This window comes from Engystomops pustulosus, chromosome 2 (genome assembly GCF_040894005.1).
Source record: "Engystomops pustulosus chromosome 2, aEngPut4.maternal, whole genome shotgun sequence".
Lineage (NCBI taxonomy): Eukaryota > Metazoa > Chordata > Amphibia > Anura > Leptodactylidae > Engystomops > Engystomops pustulosus.
In genome coordinates this window covers 13,642,991-13,655,237 of record NC_092412.1, presented here as the reverse complement: position 1 = coordinate 13,655,237, position 12,247 = coordinate 13,642,991, and the positions used below count along the sequence as shown (strand labels likewise).

Genomic DNA, 12,247 nt, shown 5'->3' with positions numbered 1-12,247 from the left:
AGAGGGGAGAGAACACTCCTGCAACATGAAGACATCACTAGACTGGGAAGTAAGAATGCTAAGCACCGTACAACAACAAAACCTGTCTCTAATGCTCCTAACACTGATGGATAAAATGGTTAGGTTAGCCATCATGAAGGAAGGAAAATAGGGATTAGTGTTGGGACGGTATGCCCTTTGTTACCCTCCTCTCCGGGTTGTCGGTGCTCCGTGAGAAGGAACTCTGAGAACTCATCTTGACATTGATGTGGTCAGGGAGGCAGGTGTAATCTGTGTGACCAGAATCCTCTGCCTCTTCTAGCGAGAGATCTGAGCCATCCTCAGCAATTTCTTGAAGGAAGAGGGGCGGAGACTGTCCCTCTGTTTTCTCTTCCTCTGCTTTGGACCTGTGGAGAAGAAGAGGCAAGGTTGAGGTAATTTGCCTCTGTCTTGGCAAAGGGAGAATCACTAAGGGGGAATGAGGTCATTAGTGCAGATTCTCCGTTAGGGCAGTGGGTTTGGGGCAGGTGGGTGGCCTGTGGCAGAATATCTGCGATGCCCACTAGGTGACGACTGACCTGTGAAAAAAAAAGTGGAGAGAGGGAAGAGAGGGGTTATGAAAATGGGGGTGCAGAGTGGTTTGCTCAAAGTTCTGCTTTATTGAAAAATCCCAGGCACAAAAGGGAAGGGAGGAAGGAGAGGATTGTGAATTTCTTCTTCCCATAATTCCAGAACAGGATGCAAAAGTTCATGAAAAAACAGCCAAGTTCAATGTGGAAGTAACTGTGAGAAAGAGGTTATGCAGCAGAGGGTCTTTTTTTGTACCTATCAGCTTTTAGTAAGCCTTGCTTTGCATGAATTGCCCCAGGTACCTGTCTACTTGACCTGGGAGGGGAAGGGGATTGGAATAGGCTTATAACCTAATTTTCACCCCCTGCTGCCATAGGGTGGGAGATTAGTCCCTGGGCAATATGGAGTAAGTGCCTGAAGAACAATTCATGTGTTTGCAAGGATGACAACCAGTGCTGATTTGTATAAGGGAGAAGCCTGAGTCCTGGCAGTACTTTTCTTTGAAGGAGATCGTGGAGGACATCATCGCATTTTAAGGTTGCAATTGGTGGTAAAGAAAGTCTTCAAGAGTTCGGGTCACAAGGTATTGACAATGTGGAACTTTTTGACTCAAATACCTGCTTCAATGTCTAGGAGGAGTTAAAGTCTGACTTTTATCCTATATTGATGAAGGTGTTCAACTTTTATGCATGGTAACAAACCCCTTATTGTGCCGTTCAGGTAGCTCTGGGCCATGGTCTCCCATCTCAACCAAGCTCCTGAAAACTGAACGGCACCCTGCTGGAAGGGGGGAGGCTCAGGTGGAGCTTAGTGAGGTTGACATGCTGCTGAGAAACAATAAATGTCTTTTTGATACTGTCAGCGAATGATTGAAGTACACTATTAAAATCTGTTGTTTCTTTTAGGACAAAGGTTGGTGGCCAAGGTGGACAACCTGGAGAATGTTGAGAAATGTAACTCTTTCTTTTTGAGGAAAGTCCATGCCCGCCACATGCCTGTGAACGAACTGCGTGATGAGAACAGAGAGGAAAGGAAGCCGTCATGGGAGTCAACGCGGATTTCTACAGTGGCCTCTACTCTTCAAAGCCCACAGAAGCCATGAGAGGTTCCGGTATCATTAACACCTTTGATCCTGTAGGTGCCGAGGCTACGGACACCCCTCTGAGAGCAGACAAGCTGATCTCTGTCGCTTAATCCTTCAGACCCGGCAGGACTCCTGGCAGTGAAGGTCTCCTGGCCAAGCTCTATATAGTGCTTGGACACCTCATCTGCCCCAACCTGCTGGAGCTGTATGAGAAGGTGGTGGAGGGCAAGATGTATGATCTTGTACAAGTGGAAATGAGAGAGGGGTGACCTGAAGAACTGGCATCCCATCTCTCTCCTCAACATGGACTACAAGATCCTGGCAAAGGTGATGGTCAATGGGCTAAAGGAAGTTATCCTTTAGATTGTCCCCTGGCTGCAGAATTGCAGACAACCTGGCCCTCATGTGAGAAACCCTGCAGTTTGTTGGAAGCTGCAGCATCTTCATAGCCCTGGTCAGACGGGATCAGGAGAAGGCTTTTGATCGGGTCTTGCATAAGTTCACGGGCCTGGCCCTGTGTAAGTTTGGTCTGGGTAAGAAGTTTTTCACCTTTGTTGACCTAATGTACCTTGATTATTACAGCATTGTGTTGGTAAATGGCTCAAAGATTGACCCCTTCCCCGTGCTTTCGGTGATCAGACAAGACTGTCCTCTTTCCCCTCTTCTTTTTGTTTGTGTTATAGAGCTGTTTGCAGAGTCTATCCGGCAGAACAAAGAGATGAGAGAGATTACCACAACGGGTCCTGGACACGACAACATGACCATCTTCTGTGCAGAACGGCACTCAAGTGACGGCACTCGTGCAGACCTGCAAGGAGTTTGGACAGGAAGAAGTCGGAAGCCATGCTTCTCGGAGACTGGCAACTAGCTTCTTCTGCCCCCTTCCCCTATCAACGTGACTTCTGTGAAAGTTCTGTGGATTTGGTTCAGGGAAGAAAAGGGCTGCCCTTAAGTCCTGGCAAGAACGCTTGTCCAAAGTTAACACTAGAGTCGCACAGTGGGGTCACAGACCACTCTCACTGGAGGGTGAACACACTAGTCCTGCATCCCGAGAGCTGCCCATGCTCCAGTATGTGGCACAGGCATGGCCAACCCTGGCCCCCATCTGCAAGGTCGTTACCAGGACAGGTTGTTTGGGGCACCAAGATGGCCAGAGTCAAGCGAGCATTCATGTACAAGTAGCCAAACATGGGAGGGGAAAGGGCGTTCTCGACATCTCCACCGTGCTATGGATTTTTGTTTGTGACTGTGTACGCAGGATCCTGAGGAACACCAACAGATCTGCAGATAAGTCCATGTCTCATTTTTTCCTCCTGCCTCCCCGAGGCTAGCCATTTTGTGAGAGATCACCAACTAGATGGACTGAAACGTGATCTGTGGAAACCAAAGACAGTGCACAAGCTCATCCGAGCAAAATACTTGTTGGAGTTGGTCCGGGAGGACGCGTCAAGGCTTATTTGGGCCAATGTGTCCGGAGGGGGAATTCATGTGTATAGTAGAACATGTCAGGTACTTGTGTAGCTGATGTCTGTGTCTCACACATGTGTATAGCAGAACATGTCAGGTACTTGTGTAGCTGATGTCTGTGTATCACACATGTGTATAGCAGAACATGTCAGGTACTTGTGTAGCTGATGTCTGTGTCTCACACATGTGTATAGCAGAACATGTCAGGTACTTGTGTAGCTGATGTCTGTGTCTCACACATGTGTATAGCAGAACATGTCAGGTACTTGTGTAGCTGATGTCTGTGTCTCACACATGTGTATAGCAGAACATGTCAGGTACTTGTGTAGCTGATGTCTGTGTCTCACACATGTGTATAGCAGAACATGTCAGGTACTTGTGTAGCTGATGTCTGTGTATCACACATGTGTATAGCAGAACATGTCAGGTACTTGTGTAGCTGATGTCTGTCTCTCACATGTGTATAGCAGAACATGTCAGGTACTTGTGTAGCTGATGTCTGTGTCTCACATGTGTATAGCAGAATATGTCAGGTACTTGTGTAGCTGATGTCTGTGTCTCTCACATGTGTATAGCAGAACATGTCAGGTACTTGTGTAGCTGATGTCTGTGTCTCTCACATGTGTATAGCAGAACATGTCAGGTACTTGTGTAGCTCATGTCTGTGTCTCACACCTGTGTATAGCAGAACAGGTCAGGTACTTGTGTAGCTGATGTCTGTGCCTCACACATGTGTATAGTAGAACATGTCAGGTACGTGTGTAGCTGATGTCTGTGTCTCACACATGTGTATAGCAGAACATGTCAGGTACTTGTGTAGCTGATGTCTGTGTCTCTCACATGTGTATAGCAGAATATGTCAGGTACTTGTGTAGCTGATGTCTGTGTCTCACACATGTGTATAGCAGAACATGTCAGGTACTTGTGTAGCTGATGTCTGTGCCTCTCATACGGTTTAGCAGAACATGTCAGGTACTTGTGTAGCTGATGTCTGTGTCTCACACATGTGTATAGCAGAACATGTCAGGTACTTGTGTAGCTGATGTCTGTGTCTCACACATGTGTGTAGCAGAACATATCAGGTACTTGTGTAGCTGATGTCTATGTCTCTCACATGTGTATAGCAGAACATGTCAGGTACTTGTGTAGCTGATGGCTGTCTCTCTCACATGTGTATAGAAGGAAAAAGCAGGTCAGTAGACAAAGCACAGACACTATATTAATTAATAATTCCTTTATATATATAGTGTTTACAGATTACGCAGAGCTTTCCAAATCAGTCCCTGACTAGCAATGCTTTACTTTACACTACACACAGACATGAGCAGGTGGAGGAGAGGGGAGGGGTAACAGTGGTGACATCACTTTTTCTCTCCATGTGCCCAGGATCATTTACATAATAAAGAAAAGATGATTTTAGAAAGATTAATGTATGAATTGATAAAGGCTGGGATGGGATCCTTGTGAGCTGCTCCAACAGGTAGTAGTGACAGGATCAGTTGACAGAGACCTGATGACAGGTGTCCTTTAAGGGGTTAGGGTAGAAATCTTATTGGTAGGGCAATATACAAACAATGCCAAATGGAACTTGATGCTATGGGGGTGGGGGTGGTGGGGTGACCACAACTTTAATAACCTTCCGTTCACTCATGTTTGGAGGAGATTCCAATACCAAATTCCATTGCCAGGAAGGCTACCTCACTATAGGGTCTCAACTCTCCCAAAATCCAGCAGAACAAGAGGGACTTAAGGTCAGGCTTGGCTGAAATAGTCAAATGTGACTATAACATATATAAAGCCTATTCTTCCACATCCTGTGCCACAGAGAAATCAAACAACAACATGATTTATACAAAGATTTATCATGATGAATGGTCCGAACATTTGCCCATGTAACTTTAGATGTTATTTTATTATTTGAACATTTTTCAATATGTAACTAAGCTGTAGATGCTGTGGAGGCCGATCTGCTGCCTGCAACATCCTTCAGCAAGACCGGTTTGGCAGTGGGTCAGTAATGGTGGGAGGTTGCATTTCTTTAGGGGGCCGCACCGTCCTCCATGTGTTCACCAGAGGTATCCTGACTGCCATAATTTACCAAGATGAGATCCTCAGACCCATTATGAAACCATATGCTGGTGGGGTTGGCCCTGGGTTCCTCCTTATGCAGGGTGATGCTGGACCTTATGTGGTTGGAGTGTGTCAGCAGTTCCTGCAAGATGAAGACCTTAAAGCTATAGACTGGACTGCTCGTTCCACAGACCTGAATCCGATCTGGGACATCAGGTCTTTCACTATCCACCAATGTCACGTTGCATCACCGACTGTCCAGGAGTTGGTGGATGTTTTGAGAAGGTCTGAGAAGAGATCCCTCAGAAGACCATCTACAACCTATAAAACAGGTCATTGACACCTCAGGTCTTTGCCCTAGGTTTATATTGTTATTGACCTCTTGAGATAAATGTTCCTTGAGGAGTTATTAGATCTTTTGCCAGATCCGATTCTGGTGTTCAAAAAGAATGGAGTCCTGGTTAAAACATTTACCAGATTCAATACATGACAGTGGCTACAATCTTGAGTGAATTTTTTGATGTTTAACAAGATTTGAATTAGCACCAAAACATTTGCCACATTCTTTACAGGAAAATGGCTTCTCTCTTGTGTGAGTTCTCCGATGTATAAAAAGATGTGATTTTTGGTGAAAACATTTCCCACATTCAGGACATACAAATGGCTTCTCCCCTGTGTGACTTCTCTTGTGTTCAACAAGTTTTGAATTACGACTAAAACATTTTCCACATTTATTACATGAAAATGGCTTCTCCCTTTCATGAGTTCTCTGATGTATAACAAAACTTGATGGATGGCTAAAACATTTTCCACATTCGTTACATAAATATGGCTTCTCTCCTGTGTGAATTCTCTGGTGAATAAGAAGATACGATTTCTGAGTAAAACATTTCTCACATTCAGGACAGGAAAATGGCTTCTCCCCTGTGTGAGTTCTCTGGTGTGGAACAAGATATGATTTATGACTAAAATATTTGCCACATTCAGGACATGAAAATGGCTTCTCTCTAGTGTGAATTCTCTGGTGTGTAACAAGATATGATCTATTACTAAAACATTTCCCACATTCAGGACATGAAAATGGCTTTGTGTGACTTCTCCGGTGATGAAACAGATTCGATTTATTACTGAAACACTTTCCACATTCTAAACATGGAAATGGTTTCTCCGATGTGTGAGTTCTCAAGTGTTTAACAAGACTGGAATCATCACCAAAATGTTTTTCAGATTCTGAACCTAAAAACGGCTTCTCCCTTGTGTGAATTCTCTGGTGTTTAACAAGAACGGATTTCTCGCCAAAACATTTTCCGCATTCTAGACATGAAAATGGCTTCTCCCCTGTGTGAATTCTCCGATGTTTAACAAGATCTGATTTCTGGGTAAAACTTTTCCCACATTCGTTACAGGAAAATGGCTTCTCCCCTGTGTGACTTCTCTGATGTCTAACCAGAGCTGACTTCTGAGTAAAACATTTTCCACATTCATTACATGAAAATGGCTTCTCCCCTGTGTGAATTTTCACATGTTGATTAAGACTTGATTTCTTTGTAAAATTTTTCTCACATTTTGAACATGAAATTATTTTTTGCTCTCGCCGACTCTGAAGACGAATGAGAAGTTTTGATTCTTGACTAAAACAATTTGGACGTGAAAACTTCCTTTTCCCCTCCTCTGTGGAAAGATGTGACTGATTATCTTCTACTTCACCACAAGGAGATGAGGGGGGACGTCCATGGGAACCTCTTGTACTTTCATCTCCTGGAAAGTATAACCAAAAAAATTAATATCGGAGGTTTCCTTCAGTACAAGCAGAAGTAAAGTGATGCGTCAGTAACATACAGTCATCTACAGATAGAACATTTATTAATTGCTAAACCCACTGACCCAAGAAATAATAAAATCCTTACAAACCGACTTCTTCTACTTCCAGGACATCAGAGGGTTGTGTAACCAGAGATACAATCTCACCCTGGAGACAACTGTCCTATAATATCTCTACTAGGACTGTCTGTAAAAACAAGTCAGAATTTGCGAACCACTACTGCAGCCTGTGTCTGGTGTCTATACATTCCGGAGAAGCTCCTCCCCTGCTACGTCTGAAGCATCCGGGAGCGGATATATACATAGAGCACCTAGTCTGGTCAGGAAAGGGAGTCTGCATTCACAGAGTTGTACCAAGGACAGGACAGGAGCTTTGTCATCTTTCCCACACACACTCCACACCCCGAGCTGTGTTACCCCCTACATCTTATAGACCCCCCCCCCCCTCACTTACATCCACCAGCAAGAAGGGAATTAAGAAAAGTCCTTAAATCTGATGCCTTCATGATAACGTGTTTTTTGGCTTCTTTTGCGCCTAATGCTGCAGCACCTCTGTGGGGGCGGGCACTAGCTGCGCTGTCACATGTCTCTAGCATAATTTACATATATGTAAATCTTACTGGAGCTTCTCGCTGGTCTGTAACTTTTCAGGAGGATGTTCAGGAGCTGCACGATAATGGTCCTGGGGGTGTTATATAAATAAATGCACGGTGGCTGGGTGAGTAGCACTTCTGCCTTGCAGCACTGGGGTCCTGGGTTTGAATCCCACCCAGGTCAACATCTGCTAAGAGTCTGTATGTTCTCTCCGTGTTTGCGTGGGTTTCCTCCGGGTACTCCGGTTTCCTCCCACACTCCAAAACATACTGTTAGGTTGTTTAGATTGTGAGCCCCATTGGGGACAGGGACCAATTTGACAAGCTCTGTGCAGCGCTGCGTAATCTGTGTGCGCTATATAAATAAAGAATTATTATTATATTAACCCCTTCCTCGCCACAACTGGAAGACAGGGAACATCATATCATGGTCTGCAAGACCACTGGATGGAGACTCTGGAGAAGGAGGCCCAATCCCAAGAAAAACAAAATAGTTGATGGAGGAAGATTCATATCCCATCCCCCTACCTACAGAAGAGAGAGCTCCTGCAACTGTGACCCCCTAGGGACATGAAGACACTGATGTGGGCTGACGAGGGAGGAGCATTTCATGTTTCATAACTTCCTACAGAGGGCAAAGTACATCCTACAGGTGCAGCCATCATTGACAACATGATCGAATGACAGGATTTTGTCTCTTTCATCATTGTACATATTTGCTAACTCCATTCAACACTATTCATTATGTTCAGACCACCCATTCAAAAAAAAAAAGTTCTGAACAAAGTTGGCTGGTCTTCACTGATTCGTGACCTCTCCCTGCAATGTATAAGGGAAGAATAACCCACAAGATACATGAAAGGCTCTTACCCTCCTCTGTCACTGATGAGGTGGTGGAAGGAGGAGCGGAGAGGAAATCCCAACTTTCCTGGAAAGATCCAACATGAAGGACCTGAGAAAACAAGGAAATGTCTCCAGAGATTCTCTTATATCCAAGTGATGGACAAAAACCTAAGGAGCTAAGGAGAAATATTTATAGTTTTGAACCTGTCTCCTTCTCTGAGGACTGAGTTGTAACCTACCAAAGCAACTAATGACATCATCCCATAGACCCTGCACCCACGGCTGCTGGAGAAGGTAAGTAGCTTCATTACATCCATCTATAGAGGACTTACAGGAATGTCAGCTCCATCTACCTGATGATCCAGTGGGACGTTCTCCTCCGGTTCTTCTTTGATATCTCGGGAATCTCCAGGACTGGGACGTCTCTCCGGTTCCTGTGTAATATCTCGGGAATCTCCAGGACTGGGACATCTCTCTGGTTCCTGTGTAATATCTCGGGAATCTCCAGGACTGGGACATCTCTCTGGTTCCTGTGTAATATCTCGGGAATCTCTAGGACTGGGACATCTCTCCGGTGGATTTCTCTGACTGGATCCATCTATAGGAAATATACACAGTGACTGATACATTGTCTATATGTGATGATGAGATGATGGAGGAGGTGACCTCACACCTGCTCTGTCCTCTATAATCAGGAAGGTCTCCTCTTACCTGGTGATGTGAGGGGCTGGTGGTCCTCCATCATGATGTCCTTGTACTGGTCCTTGTGTCCTTCTATATACTCACACTCCTCCATGGAGAAATAGACAGTGACGTCCTGACACCTTATAGGAACCTGACACACACAATGACACAGTCATCACCCAGACCCCTCCCTTGTGTTATTATACAATGTCCCAGCATTCCCGGCAGCGCTCACCTCTCCGCTCAGCAGCTCAGTGATCCTGGAGGTAAGTTCTAGGATCTTCTGCTCATGTATCAGTGAATGAGGTGGAGGCTCGGTGATGGGGCTCTGGGTCCATCCTCCTGACACACGGGGGGTCACACACTCACCAGACGACTTCCTCACTACTGTGTAATCCTGTGTATGGGGAGACACTGATCACTACATAGATCCTAAGAATCCTTCACCTCTCCAGTCATTTCCCGCTGTTATTCCTAGAGATAAGAGCCGTGTCCTGGGAGACTCTCACCTCTCCGGTTATCAAGGAGATCATCTCCAGGGTGAGCTCCAGGATCCTGGCCGCCATCTGCTCTCTGTCCTTCTCCCGGATCCCTGGTGGATCATTGATGGAAAGGATCATCTTTAGGAGAAACCTCTGGGAGTCCTGTATCTATAGAACCTGAGGAAACATGACAAGAACTAAGAGCAAACTCTATATGAAGCAATTGTGTCCATGACATGTGTGATGTGACAGATGGGGATTCTCCAGACACTGGAGGGGAGGTCACTGGACTGAGGGAGGAGTGATGGCGCTGGACTGTGCCGCTCCTCACTAATAGCACATACTGGACATGGAGGGAGACTTTTCTGGCTCAGCTATTTCCCCATGGGGGGATTATTTGGATATAATAATCTGACAGGTGACACATTGGCTCCTGATCTCTGCTCTCTGTTCCTATAATCTGTGGTCCAGAATATCCAGAAACACAAGACAAATGTATTCTCCAGTTGTTCCCAGTTCTGGACATCCATAGATCCCTTATAATGATGTGATTTTAAGAGTTTGTGAAGATGTAAATGGGTGGCCCTTAAATTTACAACTTATTTATTGCAATGTGCCAACACAACTATTGAGGCAGTAACTTATTTGTAACTGTTCTGCCTCCACTTACAATCACATCGTCGTCTGCAGGTCAAAGTATCATTGTAGCTTCCCTCATCTACTCGTCCTGTCTGCAGTCCCAGGCAGCCAAGGGTGTCCTAAATTACCCAGGACTACTGGGGAATGCCAGACAGGAAGAAACTCAAACTCTATGCAAAAGCCTGGGTGTCCATAAATAGTGTTGGTGAACCTACGGCACGGCTGATTTAACCCCTTTCGTTCAGTGTCCAATACATCAGACGCAGAGCTGATGCCGGCAACGGAATAAACAGGGTGTCAGCTGTAACTATTAGCTGACGTCCCAGCGAGGGAGCTCCAACTGCGGGAGTTTAATCTACAGCCCCCTGTAGTATACAGCCTGCCAGCCCCCTGTAGTATATAGCCAGCCAGCTCCTAGTAGTATACAGCCAGCCAGCTCCTAGTAGTATATAGCCATCCCCCTGTAGTATACAGCCAGCCCCCCCTGTAGTATAGCCAGTCAGCTCCTAGTAGTATATAGCCAGCCAGCTCCTAGTAGTATATAGCCATCCCCTGTAGTATACAACCAGCCCCCTGTAGTATATAGCCAGCCAGCTCCTAGTAGTATATAGCCCGCCAGCTCCTAGTAGTATACAGCCAGCCAGCTCCTAGTAGTATACAGCCTTCCCCCTGTAGTATACAGCCAGCCCCCCTGTAGTATAGCCAGTCAGCTCCTAGCAGTATATAGCCAGCCAGCTCCTAGTAGTATATAGCCACCCCCCTGTAGTATACAGCCAGCCCCCTGTAGTATATAGCCAGCCCCTGTAGTATATAGCCAGCCAGCTCCTAGTAGTATATAGCCAGCCAGCTCCTAAAAGTATACAGCCAGCCAGCTCCTAGTAGTATATAGCCATCCCCCTGTAGTATACAGCCAGCTCCCTTGTAGTATATAGCCAGCCAGCTCCTAGTAGTATATAGCCACCCCCCTGTAGTATACAGCCAGCTCCCCTGTAATATACAGCCAGCCAGCTCCTAGTAGTATTTAGCCATCCCCCTGTAGAATACAGCCAGCCCCCTGTAGCATACATCCAGCCCCCTGTAGTATACAGCCAGCCAGCCCCATGTAGTATATAGCTAGCCAGCCCCATGTAGTATATAGCTAGCCAGCTCCCTGTAGTATGCAGCCAGCCAGCCCCATGTAGTATATAGCTAGCCAGCTCCCTGTACTATATAGCCAGCCAGCTCCCTGTAGTAGATAGCCAGCCAGCTCCTAGTAGTATATAGCCACCCCCCTGTAGTATACAGCCAGCCCCCTGTAGTATACAGCCAGCCCCCCTGTAGTATACAGCCAGCCCCCCTGTAGTATACAGCCAGCCCCCCTGTAGTATACAGGCAGGCAGCACCCCTGTAGTATACAGGCAGGCAGCCCCCATGTAGTATACAGGCAGGCAGCCCCCCTGTAGTATACAGCCAGACAGCACCCTGTAGTATGCTGGGAGTTGTAGTCCCTCCATATAGTGAGTGTGCTCCTGGAGCATGCTGGGAGTTGTAGTCCCTCCTCTGGTCACTTACCTCGTCTCTCCTCAGGTGCAGGACACTATGTCACACACGTCTCCTGCTCACTATCCACTAGTCATGTGACCCTGGGAGTGTGATGTCACTGAGGGGCGGGGCTCCTGCTCACTATCCACTAGTCATGTGACCCTGGGAGTGTGATGTCACTGATGGGGCGGAGTCCACTTCTCAATATAAACTAGTCATGTGTCCCTGAAAGTGTGATGTCACTGACGGGCGGAGCGGGGCAGTGGTTATAAGGGGGAGGAGCTGCTTTGTACCGCACTTTGTCATAGTTAAAACGAATTGTAATGCGCAGCCCGGCTCCTGCGCCCGGATTACATTTATTTGTAGGATTAAAGAGGGCGTGGCTAGCCGCTTGGGCCGGTAACAAATTAGCGGTAATGCACTGCCGAACCACACCCGCATCCGCGCTCCCGGTCACAGTGCGAGCTCTATGGGTTCCCGGCCTCCCCGGTTAC

General features: G+C 46.4%; 2 protein-coding genes and 1 long non-coding RNA gene across 4 annotated transcripts in view; 1 reads left to right on the top strand and 2 right to left on the bottom strand.

Annotated features, from left to right (window-relative positions):
* The window catches only part of LOC140119963 (uncharacterized), a 1,020,783-nt gene that overhangs the window by 673,574 nt on the left and 334,962 nt on the right, over positions 1 to 12,247 (top strand). The gene's annotated exons all lie outside the window — the stretch shown is intronic.
* The window catches only part of LOC140119817 (uncharacterized), a 51,831-nt gene continuing 43,903 nt past the window's right edge, over positions 4,320 to 12,247 (bottom strand). The window contains exons 2-5 of one of the 2 annotated variants that reach the window (XM_072139221.1): positions 9,139 to 9,262; positions 8,781 to 9,025; positions 8,455 to 8,536; positions 4,320 to 6,928 (exon numbers count right to left, since the gene is read on the bottom strand). In XM_072139221.1, the coding sequence (XP_071995322.1) occupies positions 5,667 to 6,928; positions 8,455 to 8,536; positions 8,781 to 9,025; positions 9,139 to 9,223 (1,674 nt within the window). In that variant the 5' untranslated portion in view covers positions 9,224 to 9,262 and the 3' untranslated portion in view covers positions 4,320 to 5,666. The remainder of the gene's footprint in view (positions 6,929 to 8,454; positions 8,537 to 8,780; positions 9,026 to 9,138; positions 9,263 to 12,247) is intronic. The other variant, XM_072139223.1, reaches the window with a different exon arrangement.
* LOC140119980 (uncharacterized) lies at positions 9,315 to 11,875 on the bottom strand. Its single transcript, XR_011853427.1, has 3 exons — positions 11,784 to 11,875; positions 9,621 to 9,770; positions 9,315 to 9,508 (listed from the first exon to the last, which is right to left on the bottom strand). It is a non-coding gene; the product is annotated as an uncharacterized lncRNA (long non-coding RNA).